The 21,849-nt window shown below is 43.0% G+C and overlaps 1 protein-coding gene and 1 long non-coding RNA gene across 3 annotated transcripts; one reads left to right on the top strand and one right to left on the bottom strand.

The window, feature by feature from the left end:
- Nucleotides 1-562: 562 nt before the first annotated feature.
- Nucleotides 563-13,795, top strand: LOC118354590 (uncharacterized). Its single transcript, XR_004815401.2, has 3 exons — nucleotides 563-1,231; nucleotides 12,496-12,804; nucleotides 13,213-13,795. It is a non-coding gene; the product is annotated as an uncharacterized LOC118354590 (long non-coding RNA).
- On the bottom strand, nucleotides 9,230-20,391 carry LOC112660869 (uncharacterized). Of its 2 annotated transcripts, none has more exons than XM_025448580.3 (2): nucleotides 20,223-20,391; nucleotides 9,230-10,776 (listed from the first exon to the last, which is right to left on the bottom strand). In XM_025448580.3, the coding sequence occupies exon 2, from the start codon at nucleotides 10,029-10,031 to the stop codon at nucleotides 9,408-9,410; it is 624 nt and encodes a 207-aa protein (XP_025304365.1). In that variant the 5' UTR covers nucleotides 10,032-10,776; nucleotides 20,223-20,391; the 3' UTR covers nucleotides 9,230-9,407. The 2 variants fall into 2 exon arrangements, with proteins under 2 accessions (XP_025304365.1, XP_025304364.1); XM_025448579.3 differs by having other exon boundaries at nucleotides 20,149-20,383.
- Between the last annotated feature and the right edge of the window lie 1,458 nt (nucleotides 20,392-21,849).

Raw genomic sequence — 21,849 nt, 5'->3', positions numbered from 1 at the left:
TAAGATATGCTGCATCACAAGTTTGAGAAAAACAACAGTCAAAAATTGAGTTAAAATGACCCAGAAGAATCAGAGTCTGGCTGCAAAAAATTTCTAGGACCATTTTTAACTAGTTTATTTCGATCACATTTTCCTTTTTATGCTTGCACAAATGTGATATTTCAATATAGGTTTTTAAAGAATGTCTAAGCTCTTCCAAGAAGTGTAAATTAAAAATTCTGAGAGAAGAAAAGATTATGCTATAGTTTAATTGGAGACATTTCTTTTTATTTCTTAATGTTCATGAGATAATGATGCACCTTATGGTGTCTTGGATTTTATGAAATCTAACCATTCTCTCTTTAGTTGTGTCAATCTGCTGTTAAACCTACCAAAGGGATTTAAAATTTTGGACCGTGTTTTGTATTGCTAGAAGTTCTATTTGGTTCTTTTTCAGATATACTGAGTAATTTTTATAGATTCTTGATGCTTGCAGATATTTTCAAGCCTGTTTTATTTCTTTAAACACAGGAAATATAGTTGTTTGATAATTCCAATATCTAAATATTAAAGGCATATTTGCTCTCTTTATTGTTTTAGTTGTTTTTTGTTTATGATGTTTTGTTTCCTTGTGTGCTTGGCTATTTTTGACTGTGTACTGCTCATTGTCCCTATAAAAGTGTTTATGGACCTATGCTGAAGAAACATTTACCCATAAAAGAATTTGTGATTGATTCTCCCAGGCAGGCATCCCAGGCACTACCAGTTTGGGCCCATATTAAAATAAATTCATGGTATAAGGTTTTCTGTACCATGTAGGTAACATGAGGCCATGATGCACATCCTTATGAGAGTCAGCTTGCAATCACAAATTCTTAAAGCGCTTACTGTTTTTCTTCTCTTTTTTCTTTTGCTTTGCTTAGTACTGAGGCACTCTTACCTGTGGTTTCTGAGAGGCAGAAAGTAGAAGAGGTTTTATTTCTGTTTTTTTTTTTTTTAAAGATTTTATTTATTTATTCATGAGAGACACACCCAGAGAAAGAGGCAGAGACACAGTCAGAGGGAGAAGCAGACTCCATGCAGGGAGCCCGACGTGGGACTGGATCCTGGGTCTCCAGGATCCGGCTCTGGGCTGAAGGCGGAGCTAAACCGCTGAGCTACTGTCGCTGCCCTTATTTCTGTTTTATATTTACCCTGAGGCCATAGACATCTGAAGTCCCAACTTCTGTGGAGGAAGTATCCTTAGATTCTGGTAAGATTTGGGTAATTCTAATACCAGAAGGCATTAGACTTCCCACTTTGAGTCAGCCCTGGGCCTTGACTTCTGGGTCCTTTTCCTTCAAAGCTGCCAAAACTGAAGCCCAGGTGTGCCCAGCTTGGTAAAGGACCTAGGGCAGAAGCAGCTTCGGCTCTCTTTATTTTATTTTATTTTATTTTATTTTATTTTATTTTATTTTATTTTATTATTTTATTTTATTTTATTTATTTTATTTTATTTTATTTAGCTTCGGCTCTCTTGTTTGTTTCTGAGTTTCCCTTTTGTCATAGGCTTTGGCCTGGTAATTCCTTACTATTTTGTTAGTTATTTCATGTTGTTAAAGAGGTGCTTTTAGTATTTAATCTATAATGTTAGTTATTTTCACAAGGAGAGTTGATTCAGATAACTTGACTGAAATTTCCATAGAAGAAATCTCTGGTTTTTTGTTTTTTGTTTTTTGTTTTTTTTTCAGTTTTCCTAGTCTATTGGTATTTTGGCCTTCTACATGTGGGGTGAGAATCAAAATCAGAAAAAGAGCAGAGTGAAAGAATAAATGCCTTTGGGGCTTACCAGTGTTAATATCAGAAAAGGGATTAACTCAATGAACCCATGCCTGTACTTTCCTGCAGAGACCATTTCCTCACTATTGTAAGGAGGAAAGAGACCTAAGTGTTTGTACCTATGATTTTGGTTCTATGATGTCAATTGGTAACAATAATGTCAATTTGATGCTCAGTCAAGTAAATTGTAGTATCTCCTTATTCTCTCAAAAGTGATCCTTGACAATATTGTTACTCTTCGAGGGTAGGGCCTCTTTCTTTTTATATTTCCTTCAAAGTCAAAAAGAGTGCTATGCTTTTGATACTGTTTCACAAAAACTCACTGAATAATGAGTTGGTTTGGTTGATTTTCAGTTTCAACTAAAGCTGAATTTAAAGATAATCTAGGGACTCCTGGGTGGCTCAGTGGTTGAGCATCTGTCTTCTGCTTGGGGCATGATCCCGGAGTCCCGGGTTCAAGTCCTGATGGGACTCCCTGCGAGGAGCCTGCTTCTCCCTCTTCCTCTCTCTCTCTGTCTCTCACGAATAAATGAATAAAATCTTAAAATAAAATAAAGATAATCTATGATCTGGTAATCTCATTTCTAGAAATATTCCTCCAAAATGCTTATTTATGTTCCCAAAGATGTGGCTAAGAATGCTTTGAAAGGACTTGAAATGATTCAGATTTCCATCAATGGTAGAACGAAAAGTAAATGGAATACTATATATTCACAAAAGTGAACAAACTACTGCTACGTGCAAATCATGCAAAAATCTCACAAATGCAATGTGAGCAAAATACATCAGAAATAAAAGAATTCACAATGTATGGCTCCACCTAGATAAAATTTAAAAAGAGGCAAATTTTATTAGGTGTTAGGATTAGGGTTAGCTTGGGTGGTAGGGAGGGAGGAAGTGAGTAGGAAAGGGACAGGGAAGGGCTCTGGGTTCTCTTTCTTGGTCACATTTCTGTATACTATTCTGGTTTCTTTAGTGTATTAATTTTGTAAATATCTATTAAACTGTATATTTTCAACTTGTGCATTCTATGTATCATATTTTAATTAAAATTTTCAAAGTTATAAAACAGTTGAATGTTGCTGCTTTTTTCCTAAGAAAAACCATATCTGTTCAATTATTTTTTGGCTGGGTACAGTGTACTTTATTAATGGCACATGACAAAGTAGGACTCTCTATGCTCCTCCCCTTGCTCAGAGAGTCTTCGATAGAAAGTGTATAGAGGTCAGGAGATTCTCATGTGTTAGGGATGAGTTGGGGCAAAGACTTCCCTGATGTGGGGGCCTCTCTCTTCCTCCTCACATCTGTTCAGTTTTTGGATATAGAAAAGTTTGGAGTCTCCAGGAGTTAACACTGGGGTAAGTAACACAACGCTAACTCTGAAAATCAACACCAGGGCCTCATTTCACTGGGGCAACTCAGAGCAATTTCAGAGAGCTGTACAAGAGAAGCACATCACTTTACAAACCCACTCATTATTTCACCTTCCCCAAGTGAATCTGGTCGTGTTTTATTTATTGAAAATATAGATTTTTATTGTTTGCCCTTCTTTCTTTCTGAAGGCAGTGATTATGGTGATCTGTTACCAAAATCCAGCCTTTGTCTCATGGGGTGGTGGGAAGGGGTATTTCTCTGCCTCCCCCGCCCACCCCAGCACTTGATCCCCCTGCCAGCTGCTCTCTCCACTGTCTCTTTTAGAGCCCAACTGCTGGGAGGCAGCTAACAGGGCCAAGGGGAAGGGGCCTTTGTTTCCCATTGTTCCAAGGATGGGAGGGTGTCTGGATAGAAGGATGATGTTAAAAGGGAGAAAAGGACATTAAAAATGCACATGGATTATCCATAGGCTTGCTGCTCAGGACCCAATTTCTCTCTGCATAGAGTGATTTGATTTATCCTTATGGATTGAGAGCAGCACACGTGTGGCTCTGTCAGGGTGATGCATGCATGTGTGCAAAGGACAAGGATGAGTGGGGTGCCAGGGCTGACTCCCTACCCAGTTTGCCAGGCCAACTTAAAAGGACAACTGGAATTGAGGTGATGTTAGGAAAAATTGAGCAAAACTTAACAATCCAACATCAGGTTCTCATCTCAACAGAAGCAATTGTCTCATTTTGTTGTTTCACTTTTGCTGAGGAAATCTGTTTCTGAAAATGCTCTATACACAGTAGAAAAGATTTAGAAAGGGAAATGGGGGTGTAGTGTGTGTGTGGGGGGAGTGGTAGGAGATGGAAGCATTGACTCCAAGGTAAAGGTTTCCCCCATTTGTCAGATGGGAAAAACCCTTAGAAATACTTGAGAAAGCTGTTTTAAGCACCTGGCTTTCCAGCTCAACTCTTACTCATAGACAGGACAGGTCCAGATTTTGAAGGGCTTAGAATTTATAAAACCTGCAGACTCTCATTAAAAAAATAATACAAAACTACAATTTCAAAACTGCTAGGGCTTCTTTCAGTGCTTTGGAAAGGTTCAAGTAAGTGAGGAAGCCTGAAGATTTAGCTTCATTAGCTTTGTAGTAAAGCCTCCATTCACAGAACACTTTCTTTATAAAGGCAGAAAATTGTATGCTATATATTGTGCTATGAATAATTGTGTATAAAATAAGTGGAGAATCTAGGACGAATTTGAAGACAGAAAACAACATGTAATATACAGAACAGAACAGAGAGTAAGTACCATAACCACCTGACTTTCAGTTATTTGGCAATTCTACCCATTTTGAGAACAGTAGCAATATCAAGTGGAAATATCAAGGAGAAAAAGAAGACTCTTAGCAGCCAAAATGAAAGCCACAAAATCCAGCTATTTGATTTTATCCAGAAAGCCCTAGGATCAATATGCTCTATGAAGCATATACTTAGTTTAGAGGCTTATTAGGACTCTGCTTAATCCTCTTTTATAAACTTCTAATCAACTAGAATGTCTGGTTCCTTGTGCCCACAGATGAGCTGTCTTGGATTCAGTCTTTTTCTCATTTCCACTGTCAGCTAACTCCCTAATCTTCAAACTCCTCTCACATCAGCCCCACCCCTCCTGTCTCCATCATATACATCCTTGGTCAGACTTTTCTCACATTTTATCTCAATTATTTAAAGAACTTCCCCAATGGGCCTGTAGATTTTAATCTTGACCCAGCTTCTACATAGCTGCTGGTGGTAGAAATAAGGAGAGGGTTTCATGGGTTGGTTAGATGAAAAATCCAAAGACTTTTGTAAGTCATTTTAAAGTATTAATCCAACTTACTAATGCAGTTTGAATTCAATCTTTTTTTTTAATCAAAGTGAAGGAAAAACAAAACTGGAACAAAATTTTCATTTGAAAGGAAATAAGACTAATTGGGAAATATCTAATTTAAATTTGCAAGAGAGGGATCCCTGGGTGGCGCAGCGGTTTGGCGCCTGCCTTTGGCCCAGGGCGTGATCCTGGAGACCCGGGATCGAATCCCACATCAGGCTCCCAGTGCATGGAGCCTGCTTCTCCCTCTGCCCGTGTCTCTGCCTCTCTCTCTCTCTCTGTGACTATCATAAAAAATAAATAAATAAATATTTAAAAAAAAATAAATTTGCAAGAGAAAAAAAGAACCCTCATTTCTAAGGGTAATGGATACTTGCTAAAATGTAAATAAATAAATCTGCAAAAGAAGCAATGAAAATGTCCATTAATAGATAAGTAGATGAACAAATGTGGTCTATCCATACAATGGAATATTATTTGGATTAAAAGGAAAGAAATTCTGACATAGGATACAATATGGATGAACCTGAAGAGCATTATGTTAAGTGAAGTAAGTCAGTTGCAAAACAACAAATTCTGTATGATTCGACTCACATGGGGTACCTAGAGGAGTCCAGTTCATAGAGACAGAAAATACAATGGTGGTTGTTAGGGTCAGGGAGGAATGGCGAGTTGGGGCTTAATGGGGACCAAGTTTTAGTTTTGCAAGATGAAAGAGTTCTGGAGATAGATGGTGGTAACAGTTGCACAAGAATGTGAATGCCACTGAACATTTGAAATGGTTAAAATGGTAAATTTTATGTTAAATATATTTTACTGCAATTTTAAAAAATTGCGGTCAAGATTTGTAGCTACAATTCCTACAGCTTACTAGCTGGGAGAGACTTTCCCAAAAGAATTCCTTGCAGGCTCAGAACTTTCCAAATAAAACATCCTTAAACATGGTAAATTTCAGAGACATGCACTTCTGTCTCATCTGGGGACATCAAAATGTGGTTGACCTTGTTTAAATGCTAAAAAAATCAAAAGACTTTTTGTTTTAAATGATTAGGAAGTAATACAACACCAGAATCTGATTTAGCCTCAGAGGCACACACATGATCCTGAGTCAGGAGCTCCATTTCTGCATGAATAATCCAAGCAGGCAGGCAGCAGGGGAAGCCTGGTGGCTCCCAGGACGCAGCTGTGTGCTCTGAGATTTAAAAGGCCGACTAGATAGTCCTTTCTTTGCTGCTAATGGTGGCAGAGTGATGGTCACTTCCTTCTCCCCAACCCCAGCTATAAATCCAGGCCCAGGCTAATTGCACTGTGCCCCTCCAGCTACCTCAGGGGGATTGGAGAGGATTAATGAGAAATGAAGTGAGAAACCCAGGGAGCTCTTGGCAGCAGGCATAATACAATAAGAGGCACTTTGTAGGACCCACCAACCTGGTCTGTCATAGGCACATCCCCACATCTCTGAATCTGCCCAGTAAAAAAGAACCACAGAAAGACTGAGCAGCACTAGATCCAAAAGAGTGAGAATTCAAAACTTGAGTCATTAAGGAACTGACTGCCATTTGCTATTGCTTCTCCCAGGGCGAACCGTCCAGGGGAAGACTGTTCTCAGACCTCTGGCTCTTCTAAGTGGCTTACCTCCTGGAAAATGGGCCTGGGGTTTTTATAATGCTCAGAGTTAGGATTTCTATTTAAAATGAGGTACTGGTGAGAAGCCATTATGAAAACCATCATATATACATATTTATGATACATAGAACTTTAAATATAATATAAATATGATATGATAAAAATAGTATATGTATTTTTATTTTAAAAATAAGAACAGCTTTGTAAATAATGTGAAAATACTTCCTAGTTCTGGTGAAGGTTGATTTTGGTTTGTCTTTGGTGTTTTCTTCTTTCTTTAAAAATTTATTATTATTATTTTGCTTTTGTTTTCCTAGCTTGCTAACTTCCAAGACTACCAGTAAAAGAAATAAAACCTTAGTTATTTTTCCAGCATATAATGACCATATACAGACATTACATTTGGAATTAGAATGATAGGATTTCTTGTAGAATTAAAGATACCTTACAGGTTATTCTAGCTTCCTTATCCCCATTTCACATATGAGTTCACTGAGGTTAAAAAGAATAAAGAAACTTATGAAGACACACACACATATTGGGTTATGAGCTGGAATTAAAAGAGAACTCCAGCCTGAGTCTTGCTTATCCTATTCTCCACTCTGTTCTATACATTCTCTACAGCCCAGGGGCTGATCAAACCAGCTTTTCCATTATTTTGAATCCGTTTTTACTTTTACCCTCACTCCTAGTCCACCCTATTCCACTTTTGATCATTTGGCCATTGGAGAAAAGGGAAGTGGGAGGTGAGGGCACTCTAAAGTTTGAGAAAACAAATACTGAAATGATCAGTGAGTCTTAAATTTTTAGGATAACATATCGTACCCCTCCTTATTATGTTAAGGAGTCAAAGTTGGCTCATGTAAGTCTCATCTGTCCTTCTAAGGCAGTTAACATTCACTAAACATTTACTAGGTGTCAGTTCCAGGTATTGGTTTAAGTGCTTTATGCATACAGGCGTACCCTGGAGATCTGCAGATTCGGTTCCAGACCACTGCAATAAGGAGAACATTGCAGTAAAGTGAGTCCAATGAATTTTTTGGTTTCTCAGTGCATATATAAGTTATGTATAGACTGTACCGTGGTCTGTTAAGTGTGCAGTGGTATTATATCTAAAAAAATACTGTGTATACCTTGGGATGCCTGGCTGGCTCAGGCGGTGGGACATGTGACTCTTGATGTCGTGATTTTAAGTTCAAGCTCCACCTTTGGCATAGAGATTACTTAAAAATAAAATCTCTTAAAAGTAATGTATATACCTTAATTAAAAAATACTTCATTGCTAAAAAATGCTAAACCATCATCTGACACAGATCACCAAACCAAACATAATAATAATGAAAAAGTTTGAAATAATGTGAGAACTACCAATATATGACACAAAGACATGAAGTAAGCAAATGCTGTTAGAAAAATGGCACTGAGCCTTGCTCAATGCAGGGTTGCCACAAACCTTCAACTTGTAAAAAATGTAATATCTGCAAAGAGTAGGAAATTGAGTGAGATATGCTTGTATTAGCTCTTTTAATTCTAGTACCTCCTCTCTGACATAGACATAGATATTGTCATCCTAATACCTATTTTACAGATGAAGAAACTGAGGCACAGAGTTGTTAAGTTACCCTCTCTTTACTGCCCCACATCCCCTCACACACACATATAACACTGATAGTTACCACTTGTTCTGTCTCCACCCATGGGCCCAATACACAGCAACGGAGGAAAGGTATTCAGTGTACTGGGAAGGCTCTAGAGATTCAGGGCAGCTGAGACAGCACGGGCCTCAAAGCTCCCCCAGCCCAGCAGAAGAGGTGAGGCCACAGGTACAGCCATGAGAGGTGGATTGAAAAGGCCTAAGGGCCTGGACAAATTCTTATGGGGCCCCAGTGACTGGCTGGGAGCAGGTGGGGGGTGGCTTTCCATGCAGGGTATTAAAATGAAATAGGACTTATATAGTCAAGAGGGGCCAGGCCAGTGAAGACGGGGAATAGGGCAAGTCTGGCACAGAACACAGCGGAGGCAGAAGTTTGGAAGTCTGAGAAGACATACTTTTCACCCAGGTCCCCTGATACACTTATTCATATAATAGTGATTGTTGTGTCAACGGGGACACTGCAGAGAAGAAGGAGGAGGAAGTGAGTCCTTTTCTCTAAATGCAATGTCCCCCAGCCACCCTGGGCCTCCTTTGGATGAGGAAGCTACAGGGGGTGGGATGGGGATTACCGATCAAAGGACGACAAATGAATGATTTGATAGCCAAATGCCTCCGGAGAAAGCATACAATGGCAGAGAGTAGTTCCATGCTGGGCTGAGCAATCAAAACCGGGTTATGTTAATGCTCCTTCTAAGTAGGAGGAATGGGCCAAGTTAGAATTTAGGATTGGAAGGACCGGCTCTGTTGGGGAAGACACAGAAAATACGGAGGGTGCCCGGGGCCCAGGTCCTCATCTCCGGGTCCTGGGATGGAGCTCGGGGGGGTCTGCTTCTCCCTTTCCTCTGTCCGTCCCCCACCTTGTGCGCACACGCAGCTCGCTCGCTCTCGCTCCCTCTTAAATAAATAAAATCTTAAAAAAAAAAGATTTTAAAAATTTATTTATTCATGACAGACAGAGAGAGAGAGAGAAAAAGGCAGAGAGAAGCAGGCTCCGTTCAGGGAGCCCGACGTGGGACTCGATCCCGGGTCTCCAGGATCACGCCCTGGGCTGCAGGTGGCGCTAAACCGCCGAGCCACCCGGGCCGCCCTCGATAAGATCTTAAAAAAGAAAGAAAAAGAAAAGACGGAGAGCAATAGCAGAAAGGGCCTTCCAGTACAGCGGCAGTGGGAGAGAAGAAACGTGACTGTGTGACGGAGCATTGCGGCAGAATTCGGGTGATGTGGCAAAGGTGACTGACAGGAGGGGCCACTGGGCCTCTACACTGACAGGGCCACCAGCAAATGAGGGGCTGTTCTGACAGCGACTCCAGGCGACCCCCGTGCAGGCGACATGGGAGTGGGCCGGGGCGCCCGGAAGGCCGCGGGCGGACGCGGGTGTTGGCTGCCTGAGACAGCCCTGCTCCTGGCCGGGAAGGCCGGGCCTGGCCCCGTGGGACATCCTTCTCTTCATCTGCAGCTCCTCTGGGCTCCGCTTCCTCAGGATGGACCCCTGAGTCCATGTCCACCCAATGCCGTCACTGAAACCCCTACACTCTGGGAACGTGGTTAGGGGAGGCGGCTCCGGCATGATGCTCATTGAAACAGGCTTCCCCAAGACCAGAGTGGGTGGAGGTTTGCTCACAGCGGGAGTTGCTAACGGGATGGCATTGGTCAGGGCTCTTCTGGCAGCCCGTGGGGGGGAGGGGAGGTTACTGGTGCTGGGGAGGGTGTGGAAAGGTGACATGAAGGCTTGTTTTTTCTGGAGCAGACAAGGGCCTCTGTCTACTTCCAGCAACTGGGTGGGAAGGCCACACTTTCAGGAGCCACCACCCAGGCCTTCAGTGAGCCCCCCTGGGGCAGCACGCAGCTCTCCTCACAGTCCACCCAGTGCAGGTGGGAGGGTGCAGGGCAGCTGGCACACTCGGTCCCCACTGCAGGTCACCTCTGTCTGCAAAGCAAGGAACAGCTCTGCCATTCGATTCTAGTATTTACTTGGCAAATAAGCCAGGCTAAGGCATCCTGGGATTAGCTGAGCTCTTCGTGCGGGGAGAAAAGCACAGGATGGGGCTGTGGAGAAGTCACCAGGCAGCGATCTGGGGCTCTCCACATGGGGTTGTCACATTTAAGCGGCACTGCACAAGCCATCAGCGCCATTCCACCTCCAGCCGTGATGTCTGCTGGACTCTGCTGACTCGTTCTTTCAGAAAGGGGTTAAGTGGTGTAGCTGATGAAGGCTGTCACATTGACCTGATAAACCGGTCACTCCAGAATCCCAGCAAACCTTAGGAGAAGCCCAGATGGGGCCATACTTCTATGGAGAGTGGAGATATCTCCTGTCTGCAGGCCAATTTAGCACCAAGACGGATTTCAGTCTGGATGGATGCACTGGTACCCACACAGAGGTGATTTCTCTTTTCCACATTCTCCACGATGTCAACAAAAACAACTCGGTGGTTTTCCTAGACTTCCCACCACAGGATTTCTGCATGCTAAGGAGACATGAAAGGGAAGGACAAATAAGATAATGCAAATTTTTACATGAAAAAGCAGACTGATTTAGGATTTTCAGTAAAGTTTTGGTCAGTTCATATTTTATTATCTTGTAGGCTTCATCAGATACCTCCCTCTCTGTAGTAACCACATCTTCTATGTTCTATATTTTGATGCTTTGACTTCTAGGGGGACGTGGTGATCCTGGAGAGACTGCCCCTCCCAGGTTTAGCCCACACCTAGTGAGTAAACAACTCACCTGAGAGTCCATCTTTCACATGCAAATGAGCCAAGCCCAGGTCCCCTTACCACCTACCTTACAGGGCTTTCACACTCTGGGCCACTATCCTCTTGTCTTGATCACCAAAGGGCCAGGTACAGACAGCAAGGGACAGCCCCTATGGCTCCAAGCCCTGAAATTGTTCAGATTAGCCAATCCTAAACGTGCCTGCCCTGCTTCATTCTTTCCTTCCCACAGAAATGGCAACAAAGACTCTTGCCCAGTTTCTGCCTTACTCCTTCTGCCTCCCACCTGCCCCTAGTGCCTCTCCATGAGAGTCCCATGGGGAACTGTCACAAACTGTCTTTCAAAGGCAATCATCTCCTAATCTGTTGGCTTTGCCACACCTAAATAATAATAAAACCTACACTTAACACTCTCCCCCAGTATGTTGAGCCAGCCAGGGGGTGTGGTGATGAGACCTAGCGCCCCTTCCATGTGAGGTTTTCCCCCTTCCCTGCCCCCTGCTCCCTACACCTTGCCTAGTCCCTTCAGCCAAAAATCCTCCATCAGCCACTTGAAAATGATAACAAGCAGTTCTTTCCCCTCTGTTAAGAAACCCAGATGAAAAACTAAGAGAAACACTTCTTTTCTCTGCTTCCCTGCTATGAGAGGGATGGCTTTCATTGGGGTCACTTTGTACACCTGGAGGAGCCTGACCCGTCAGCCTAGCTTCAGAGAGCTTGGAACAGGGTGGGATGGAGAGGATGGGTGGAGATGAAACTGTGCTGCGCCGCCTGCGGAGCCTCTCTCTCCTGGTGACCCGGTTAATGTTTACATGGCTGACTGTGGCTATTCCTTCAGCAAATCATAAGTTAAAATGAAGGATGTGATTGCATTTAAAAATCTCCACTTTTTTTTTTTAACCTCTCTGTTAATTCCCTGTTTTCTCCCATTCATCTTGAAATACTCTCGTCAGATCAGAACCATCCCCTTTTGCAGGTGAGGTAGGCCTCCTCTCCAACCCGCCGAGGCAAGGGAGGCCGGAGGGCATGACTTAATGGGTTAAGAAATTAAAAAAAAGAACACCAAAGATGCTATGGGTGAGTTGGTCACATTCCTGTGAGGCCAGTGATGGGATGTGAACCATCTGACCTGCCACTCAAGGATGGCACCTCGCTAACTAGCCTCAGGTTCTCCCTTAGGAGGGAGGGAGTTGGAGGGACTACTGACGTCATGGGATTGTTTGGCCCTGGCAGGTGGATAGGGCCTTCCCTCAGGTGCTGAGTGGGGAGTGAAATTGAAACTTCTCAATGCTCATTTCTCAGGCAGAGTGAAGGGGGTTTTAGTAAGAAGCAGCACAGAAGCAGACGGCAATTGTCATTTACAGTGTCTCTTTCTACCCTCATTGTTCTATGTCTGTGGCGCTTCCCCTCCTCCCTACCATCCTCTTTGTGTCCCTTTACTGTCTTGATCTTTTTCATATTTTTCCTTTTAGGTAAGGATGCTGTTGAACTCTGGAAAGCCAGTTTGAAAAAGCCACAGCCCTTACCTCAGCTATAGAGACAGTCCAAATGACAGCCCCACTGCCACTCAGCCCCAACACAAATCAACAGCAAGCATTTCTGAGAGCCTGCCACATGTTGTACCTGTGCTCAATGCCAGAAATGTGGGGACAGTTGAGATGCTGCTGCCACTTGGCACCAAAGACAGGATAAGAAGGACTTGATTTGCCCTTTGTATTCCCAAGGTTGAAGACCAAGCAAGGAAGGCAATGTTGGGGCCGAAGTAGGCTTTCCTGGTTGGTGTAAGTTCCCTGGCCCTAGAGATGTCTGGAATAGAATTTGTTCCAACACTGACTATTCAGACTGATGGATTATGCTTTACTGATGAAAACTCAGAGGTAAAAATAATTCATCAGTGGACGATATGGCTTCTGGTTTGTGAATCCAATACTGAAAGGGAACTTCAAAATATATTTCCATATCTTAGAAAACTAGCTTGTGTGTGTGATTGTTCAACTTGTTAGATGAGTTCTGGGGTTAGCTTGAGATAGCTATAAACCCATATACTAATGGGCTGGGTTATAGTGATGGTCTGTGTGATTTTATCCCTTGACGTAATCATGGGAAGTGAATCAAGATAATCAAAATTCTAAGTCTTGGCATGTAGTAAATGCTTGAAGTGAAATGCATTGGCTTATCCCATCTTACAGGGCAAGACACAGAAAATGAGGCCCCTACAGTTGGAAGAGAATGGACTCTATCCTGGACCTGGCTCTCCTGGTTCGTGACCCTGGGCAAACTCACCATCCTGAGATTGAACTGGCTGAACAAGCTAGACGACCCATATACAGACATAATTCTGATAAATGGTGGAGCAGGAGGAAAAGGGAAAAGGGAAGTAGAGCCGGGCAGCACCATAGAAACACTTTTGCCGTAGTCAGGCACGGGTTCAAATCCTAGCTTTTTGAAATCTGTGCCACCCTGGGTGAGGTACTGAAAATCTCTTATAGGCTGTGTGATTGCTGCACTTTTCTATAGCGTCATGCCTGGGGAAACGATATCCTCCTTGTCCGGTCAACATTAGGTTTGTTGGGTGACTGAGTGAGGCCAATAAGATATAAGTGGAAGTGACCTGAGCCCCTTCTGAGTAGAAGCTTGGTCCCCCTCATCCTTGTTTATCCTTTACCTTGGGAATGGTGACATCTCAGAGAAGGGTGGCTCCTTAAGCCTGGGTTTTGGATGGAATCCACCATAGCCATATGTAATGTGAGTAAGAAATAAACTTGTGTGGTTGTCAGCCACTTGAACTTGAGAGTTGTTTGTTACTGCAGCATAACAGAACCACAGTTGACTGGTGTGCTCCCAAACTCAGTTTCCTCATCTGCAAACATGGGTATAAATGAATCTATTTGGGGCAAGAAATAGTAATGATAACGATGATGACAATGCTGATAGTCCTCATAATAAAAACTAACATGGGGCACCTGGGTGGCTCAGTGGTTGAGCTCTGCCTTTGGCTTGGGTAGAGATCTTGGGGTCCTGGGATCGAGTCTCACATTGGGCTCCCCATGGGAAGCCTTCTTCTCCCTCTGCCTGTGTCTCTGCTTCTCTGTGTCTCTCATGAATAAATAAGTCAAAAAAAAAAAAAAGCTAACATGTAGTGAGCACTTCTGCTGTGCTTGGTTCTAAGTGTTCTATATGTAGTAGCTCATTTGTTCCACAAACAAACAAACCATCATTAGAGGAATACTATTGTCCACATTTTGCAGAGGAAGAAACAGGTACAGAGAGGCTTATGTATGTGAAGGAGGCTGGATTGTGGCAAGAAATTAATAAGTGTTACCTTTCCTCTCCTTGCATTGATGGTAATGGTAGTTTTGATGCCTTTTCCCACCACCTTCATCCCCTACTCCCTGACTTCCTGCTCAAGAGAAATTATCAGAGGCATTAGAGTGACCCATGAAATTGCTAAATGATATACTTCCTCTGAAGGTCCATCAGCGGTGGGACATGGACAGATGTCACATTCTGTGGGTCTTTCCATCCAGCCCCAGGCCTCATGGACCTTGCCTGGGGCTGTTTGGCTGTGGCCAAGTGTTGTGTCTCCTATCACAGGATCAAGTTCTGCAGAGTGAGGAGTTATAATACATGATCTCATGATTAGCTTCAATTACCACTGTTCCCACCACTTCCTATGTGGCCTGGTTGCTCCTCTAGTTTGTTTTAATTGAATGAAATTTACTTACGTTAATGGCAAATTCAGACCATTTGCAAAAGACATAGCTTGAGAATTTTGAATGAGATTTGGGTTAGGGATGGGATTGTCATGCCTTTTCCTTTGTGAAATCCTGGGGCAGGAGGTTAGCACAAGCATCTTTACACAGAACAGCTGCTTCATGTAACTATTGCCAAAGCCCAGGGAGTTTTGTCAGGGTAAATTAAAAGGCAATAATTTCAAACACAGTGGGCTCTGAAGTTGCTTTTCCTTTCTCTGAAAAAATAATAATGATAATTAACTGTCACTTCACAATGTTTTGAAGGCTAAAAATTCATATATCCCAATATTGTGCAGTCATTAGTTCCTAGGTCGCATAGTGATGTGCAGGGCTTAGCACAGCAGAGTGGGAACTCCTGTGGCCCGGGCAGTGTGAGCTGTTCAAAAGACCATATGATATATTCTCTGCTCCCTGATGCATTTTATCTTATTTGAAAGAAAGCACATATGCATTCTGGAAGGTGATTTCACTGCCATATGAGTTGTAGAAACTGTGAATCTGATTATAATAAATCACAAGAGGCAAGCGGGAAGGGGCCTTCAGGGTCCTGCTTGAAGCTGAGCTGGGCTCATCTTCCACAAATGTGCTTCTTGCGTCTCATCCATGTGCTAGAAAATGACACCTTTCACCAGTCTGAAACCTGGGAGCCATCATTTTTCTTGCCAACATTTTCTGCTCCCTCTACACGCAATCCAGTACCACATCCTTTTTGTCCTATTCATTCTACCTCAGGGGCATTTTGTTCTTCTGTCTCACTGTCACACTTTCCTCTGTTTCTCTGCTCTTGCCACACTTTCTACAATCCTTCTAAGTTCTCCTGGCTTTCAGGTATCCTCTTGCCAGCTGCAAGAATGATTCATAAGCTTTATCACAGTCTAGAAGGCTCAGTGTGACCTAACCCCTGCTTCTCACAACAGTCTACCTTGTGTCTTTGTCCCCTGAGTGACAACACTCCAACCACCCAGATTTCCATAATTCCCCCCCAAAGCCAAGGTGTCCTCACCTTGGGGATTTGCACATCTCTTCCTTTAGTCCTTCCTTAATCATCCTCCAAGTGTCATCTCAAATGTCCCTTCCTCAAAAACATCTTCTCTAACCCCACCCCCATCAAAACCAGTTTCTCCTGTCCACTGTTTCACTGCACCCTTTGTTAGCTTCCATGAAGACACAACGTGTATGTCTTTCTTTATTTGATGACCCTTTGTTTATTAGAGTCCTGTCACTGAAGCCGTGGCTTGTTGTGCATGACTTTTCATAGTGAAAGGATGTTTGTGAAGAGCAGTGCCTATGAGAGGAGACTGAGGTGGGATAGTAATCAGGATGCTTCATCCTTTAGGTAATGGCTATGAGTGGGGAGCTGGCAAAAGGGCAGCATACAGTGATAATGTAGGTGAGCTCTGAGGATGTAATTGGAGGGAGATGTAGGCCAGTTAGGAACCTGTTATGGTTTGGACAGGTGGTGAAGAAGACCTGGGTGGAGGACCAAGAAAGGACATATTTCCTGTGTGTTGAGTGAAACAATAGTGAGAGATTTAAGGCAGAATGGCCCAGGATACAAGAGAAATGAGAAGTTAGGCATGGAAAAGAGGACAGAATGAAACCATAGGATTTAAAGGATTTTTAAAAATCATGCTAAGGGGGTGCCTGGGTGGTTCAGTTGGTTCAGCATCTGACTTTTGCTTTTGGCTCAGGTTATGGTCTCACAGTTGGGGGATGGATCCCTGCATCAGGCTCTGTGCTCAGCACAGAGTCTGCTTCAGATACTTTCTTCCTTTCCCTCCTGCTGCCATGTTCTCTCTCTCTGAAATAAATAAATATATAAATAAATAAAATATTTTAAAAAAATCACTCTAAGGTTAAATTTGTTCATGAGTTTAGAGACTTTCTCAACATCATTTGTAATTTTTTCATTACTTTGGGCTTTAAAAAAAAGTTCACTTTGTAACTCATCAAATGGTGGTACACCGGTAAAAAATGTGTGGCTAGGAGAAAGAACATGGTGGACTCAACAGGCACACACTGCAATTTCCCAGGATCTTAGACAGATTGGGCCCTTGGCAGCAACTCAGAGACTCTTCTTCTATCTAGTTTGTGTATCTCACAAATTCCTCCTTCTCAGAGTCTCCCCTTCTCTCAGAAGTCTCTCCACCCTCATTGGGCACACAGATAATCCCCTCCTCTGTGTGAGGGCCCAGCAGAACTGTCTCCAGGGAAGCAGTGACCTTATTCCATTATAACGTCCCCTTGTTCACAGGGATACCTGGGGCCTACATGTATTGTCTATATTTATTAGCGAGGTGGTCTTAGTGGGAATTCTTCTGGGTCCCAGCCCTGCATCCACCTGCTCAGGCTGGTCACTGTGCTATATGCATTTATTCATTCATTCAACAAATATATAGTGAGCTCCTACTATGTGCAGGTCCTGTTCTAAGGGCTGAGAACATAACTATAAAGAAAATAAGCAGAAGGCCTGCCTTCATGGGGTTTTACTAGGGAGAGACAGACACTGAACATGTTTTTGACATATAGTCTATCAGGCTCCAAGGGGAGGAGGAAAGAAGGGGCTGATGTTGCCCCCCTCAGAAGTGAGGGTTAAGCAGAAACCTCCTTGCTGGTACCTCCATGAAGGGGTATTTGATAGCAAACGGAGGGTTATTTTTTAATCAAGGGGAAAACTCTCTACAGCAACGCAAAACCAAGACATCGGTCTTTTCCTGCAAAAAGCTACAAGAACCCTCTAGTAGTGGGTAGAGAACAAGCATCACAAAGCATCTGCCCCTCCTTGACATTAGTTGAAAGGAAGAACCAAGGTAGCCGGAGCAACTAATGAAGACTTTGCCTTTAAGACTGATAATTATGGTGTCCTTTCTGATCCTGCACAAGATTTGCCTGATGTGTTGGAGTGGGTCAGAGAGGAGTGGAAACAGAAAAGTAGCCAACGACAAGAAGCAAGAAATAAAGAAGACCTGGACATGCATGGAAGGTGAGATTTCCTTCAGCCCACGTGGCTGAAGAGTCCCATCAATGCCATTAGGGAGAGATTAAAAGTAATATGTGCACATGCAGCTTTTGCTTGTATGATTTATAATTATGATAATATTTGAATAAATGGTGTATATTTCATTTTCTAGTGTGGTTTCGCTATTCCTAATGAGCTTTTCTTGTTTATATATTATACTGAATTAAATGCAAAACAGATGTAACAAAGGACGTGGATCTGGGATGTATTGAGAACATTTAAAACTCAATTACAAGAAAGCAAATGATCCAATTTTTTTTAAATGGGCAGAGATTTGAGCACACTTTACCAAAGAGGATACACAGTTGGCAAAAGAAGGACATGAAAAGATGCTCAACATAACTAGTCATTTAGAAAATGCAAACTAAAATCACAAGGAGAAATTACTACACACATATGAGAGGAGCTAGCATTTCAAAAATGAACCATACCAAGTGCTGGCAAGGATGTGGGGAAACTAAAACTCTCCCACACTGCTGGTGGGAATGTAAAAAGGTACAGTAACTTTGGAAAATAGTCTGACAGTTTCTTAAAAGTTAACAATACACCCACTATATGATCTAGCCATTTCACTTCTAGGTATTTACATATTCAAGAGAAGTAAAAGCATAGTCCACTCTAAGACTTGAACATGAATATTCACAGCAGCTTTATTGTATTAGTCCCAAACTGGAAATAACCCAAATGTCCTGTAGCAGATGAACGATTAAATAAATTATGGCATATCCACACAATGAAATACTGCTCACAAATCAAAGGAATGATCTGTTGGTATATGCAACACTATGGATGGATTTCAAAGTAATTATGCTGAATGAAAGCAGCCAGACAAAAGGAGTACTCACTATGTTTCCACTACTGTAAAATGCAAACTAATGTATAGTGACAAAAACAGATCAGTGATTACCTAGGAAGGGGTGGGAGGAGGGCAGGAAGGAAGGATTACTAAGGAGACTAGGATGCTTGGAAGTGATGATCATGTTTATTACCTTGATCATAGTGAGAGTTTCAGAAATGTTCACAAAGATCAAAGTTCATCAAGTCATACACTTCAAATATGTGCAGGTTATTTTATACTATCAATAAAACTGTTTTTTTAAAAAGATTTTTGTTTATTTATTCATGAGATACACACCGAGAGAGAGAGAGAGGCAGAGACACAGGCAGAGGGAGAAACAGGCTCCATGCAAGGAGCCCGATGTGGGACTCGATTCCAGGACTCCAGGATCATACTCTGGGCCGAAGGCAGCACTAAACCGCTGAGCCACCCAGGCTGCCCTGTTTTGTTTTCTTTTTTTTTTTTAATCATGTATAAAACATGGGGGTTGGGGCGCCTGGGTGGCTCAGTGGGTAAAATGTCTGCCTTTGGTTGAGGTCATGATCCCAGGGTCTTGGGATGGAGCCCAGCATCATCACATCATCGGGCTCCCTGCTCAGCAGAGAGTCTGCTTCTCCCTCTCCCTCTGCCTCTCCCCCTGGCTTGTGCTTTTTCTCTCTTTTTCTCACTCCCAAACAAATAAATAAAATCTAAAAAAAACCTAACCAAACAAAAAACACACACAAAATCATAGGAGTGAAGTAGGGAAAAATAGTATTTGAATGGAGGGAAGCAGGCAGTATTTGTCTTTAAGGTTCTGACATTCTAGAATGAGTGGGCAGCCCTTTTAAGTGGTCCCCTGCAGGGTGCGTCTGGGCAGCCCTGTTTCTTCTGGGGGTGCGTATAGCACACTCCTCTGGTAACCTGGAATGCTCAGGCACATGAACACTCCCATTAATCATCCCACACTTGGATTTCCACATACAGTCCAGCTTTAATTTTCCCTTCAGTCCGCTGAGTGAGCATGGCTGGAGACTTTGACATCTTGTCTTTATGAATGTGTGTTCTGCATGTTCAGGTCTGTCACTGAGGAGATTTATAGCTGAGATTCAGGTTTATAAGCAGTGAGAAGTATGAATTCAGGCAACAGTGTATAGAATAAGAAGCAGTAGGAATCCAACTCTTGCAGGTTATTTCTATAAATGTTCCATGTACAATAGTGACATGTGGAGGGAAGAGATGCCCAGGATTTTTACATTGAAGTAGGTGTTTTTCATAAAAGGGAATTGCTAGGCTAGTCCTAGCTGGAGGAGCAACAGCCAGCTCGGTTCCCTGGGTCAGCTGGGCTGTTTTTTGTTTGTTTGTTTTTGTGCTGCACAAGATGAAGGAAATTCTCTCTTAAACCTCAGTTCTCCTATCTATAAAATCCTTACAGAGTTATTGTAGGGAATCCAAAAGAAAATAGCTACAAACATGCTTCTTTTTAAATATTTTAACTGTTGTTCACAAATGTTAGGTATTTCCAAGTACTTACAGGGAGTGTATTAGTCTTCTAGGGCTGCCACAGCGAAGTGCCATCAACTGGAGGCTAAAACAACAGAAATTTACCGTCTCAGTTCTGGAGGCTGGAAGTCCAATGTTAAGGTGTCATCAGGATTGGTTTCCTTCTAGGGCCTTTCTCACTGGCTTGCAGATGGCCATCTTCTCCTTGTATCCTCACATGGTCTTCCCTCTGTGAGCATCTATGTCTTAATCTCCTCTTCTTATAAGGACAGCAGTCATTTTGGATTAGGGCCCACCCCAATGACCTCATGTTAATTGTTTCTTTAAACGTCCTGTCTCCAAATATAGTCACATTTGGAGGTAATGGGAGTCAGAGCTTCACCATACGAATTTGGGAGGACATAACTGAGCCTATAACAGACAGACAGGCAGAAGTGATGAGAATCTGATGACAGTATTTTTTCAACTCACCTACTATATTGGGAAGTGGACAATATCAAGGACAGCAGAGCGAGTACAATGGGCCAAAGGTCATTAGTGTCCATGGATGAGGCCAGCCGTCACCGTGTACATCTCACTGATTTCAATTTCTCTTTTGCTCCTTTTTCTCTTTTTATTGGAGAACCACCAAATCAATGGCAGAGGGCAGAAGTAAGTCTGGGACACCATCTATAAAGACACTTATTAACCAACGGGCACCTTGTCCGTGGAGGCTTTTCTCTTCCTGGCACTCTCCCCTTCCCTGAGGTGGCCAGAGCAGGTTGCAGGCCAGGGGGACATTGAGACAGGTGGGCAGAGTGGAAACCCAGGAGCAGGTTGTGAACACTGTCTTGTGGAAATCTGTGCCATGCAAGCCAGGGAGTGACTTCATTCTTTGGTTTTATTTTATTTTATTTTTTTTTAAGATTTTATTTTATTTATTCATGAGAGGCACAGAGAGAGAGAGACAAGCAGAGGGCAAAGCAGGCTCCATGCAGGGAGCCCGATGCGGGACTTGATCCTGGGTCTCCAGGATCAGGCTCGGGCGGAAGGCAGCACTAAACCACCGGGCCACCGGGGCTGCCCCTCATTCTTTGGTTTTAGTTAGGAGGGGCAATGAGTGATTTAGGATGGGCTTGTTCCAGTGAGGTCTTTATTTCAATAAAAAGAATGCTGTTAAAAAATAAAAATAAATAAAATAAAATAAAATAAAATAAAATAAAATAAAATAAAATAAAAAGAATGCTGTTGAATATTGTTGCCTGTGCTGCAACCTGGCATAGCATCTCCGAATGAGATGGGGATGGGAGCAAGCTGGACCAGGGCCAGGGAAGTGACCCCTCCTGATCTGATCTCAAGTGTAAAATGACTGTTTGAGACTGACCAGGAAGTTGGGTCTCAGCCTTTCCTGGGACCTGCTTTTTATTTGCTCTTGGAGCCAATGAAATCAAGGCCCCTGAAGGAAGAAGTGGCAGTGCTGTGAGCTGTAGGAGCACACAAGGCAGCTTCACCTCGGTGAGAGCTCAGGCCACTGGGGAAGGAGACAAAGGTGGGGGTGGGGCTGGGGGGTGAGGTCAGCTCAGACACCGGCCTCCTGCTCACCTGGCAGGGACACAGGCTTTGTACGGCAGCAAAGGCAAGGCTAGGGGCACAGGATACATAGGTTTGCAGGCACATGCAGGAGTAACCTGAGTCAAAATGAGCACCAATTTCCTCTGGGCACATCCTTAAATGCCAGCGATAACTTCCTGCA

The sequence above is a fragment of the Canis lupus genome, chromosome 4 (genome assembly GCF_003254725.2).
Source record: "Canis lupus dingo isolate Sandy chromosome 4, ASM325472v2, whole genome shotgun sequence".
NCBI lineage: Eukaryota > Metazoa > Chordata > Mammalia > Carnivora > Canidae > Canis > Canis lupus.
Note: the sequence above shows the minus strand (reverse complement) of the source record. Positions and strands in the feature narration are given on the sequence as shown.

Bases quoted from the DNA above. Each gene is read 5' to 3' on its own strand.
- LOC112660869 (XM_025448580.3), bottom strand. From the start codon at position 10,031: ATGTCACCTTTCCACACCCTCCCCAGCACCAGTAACCTCCCCTCCCCC.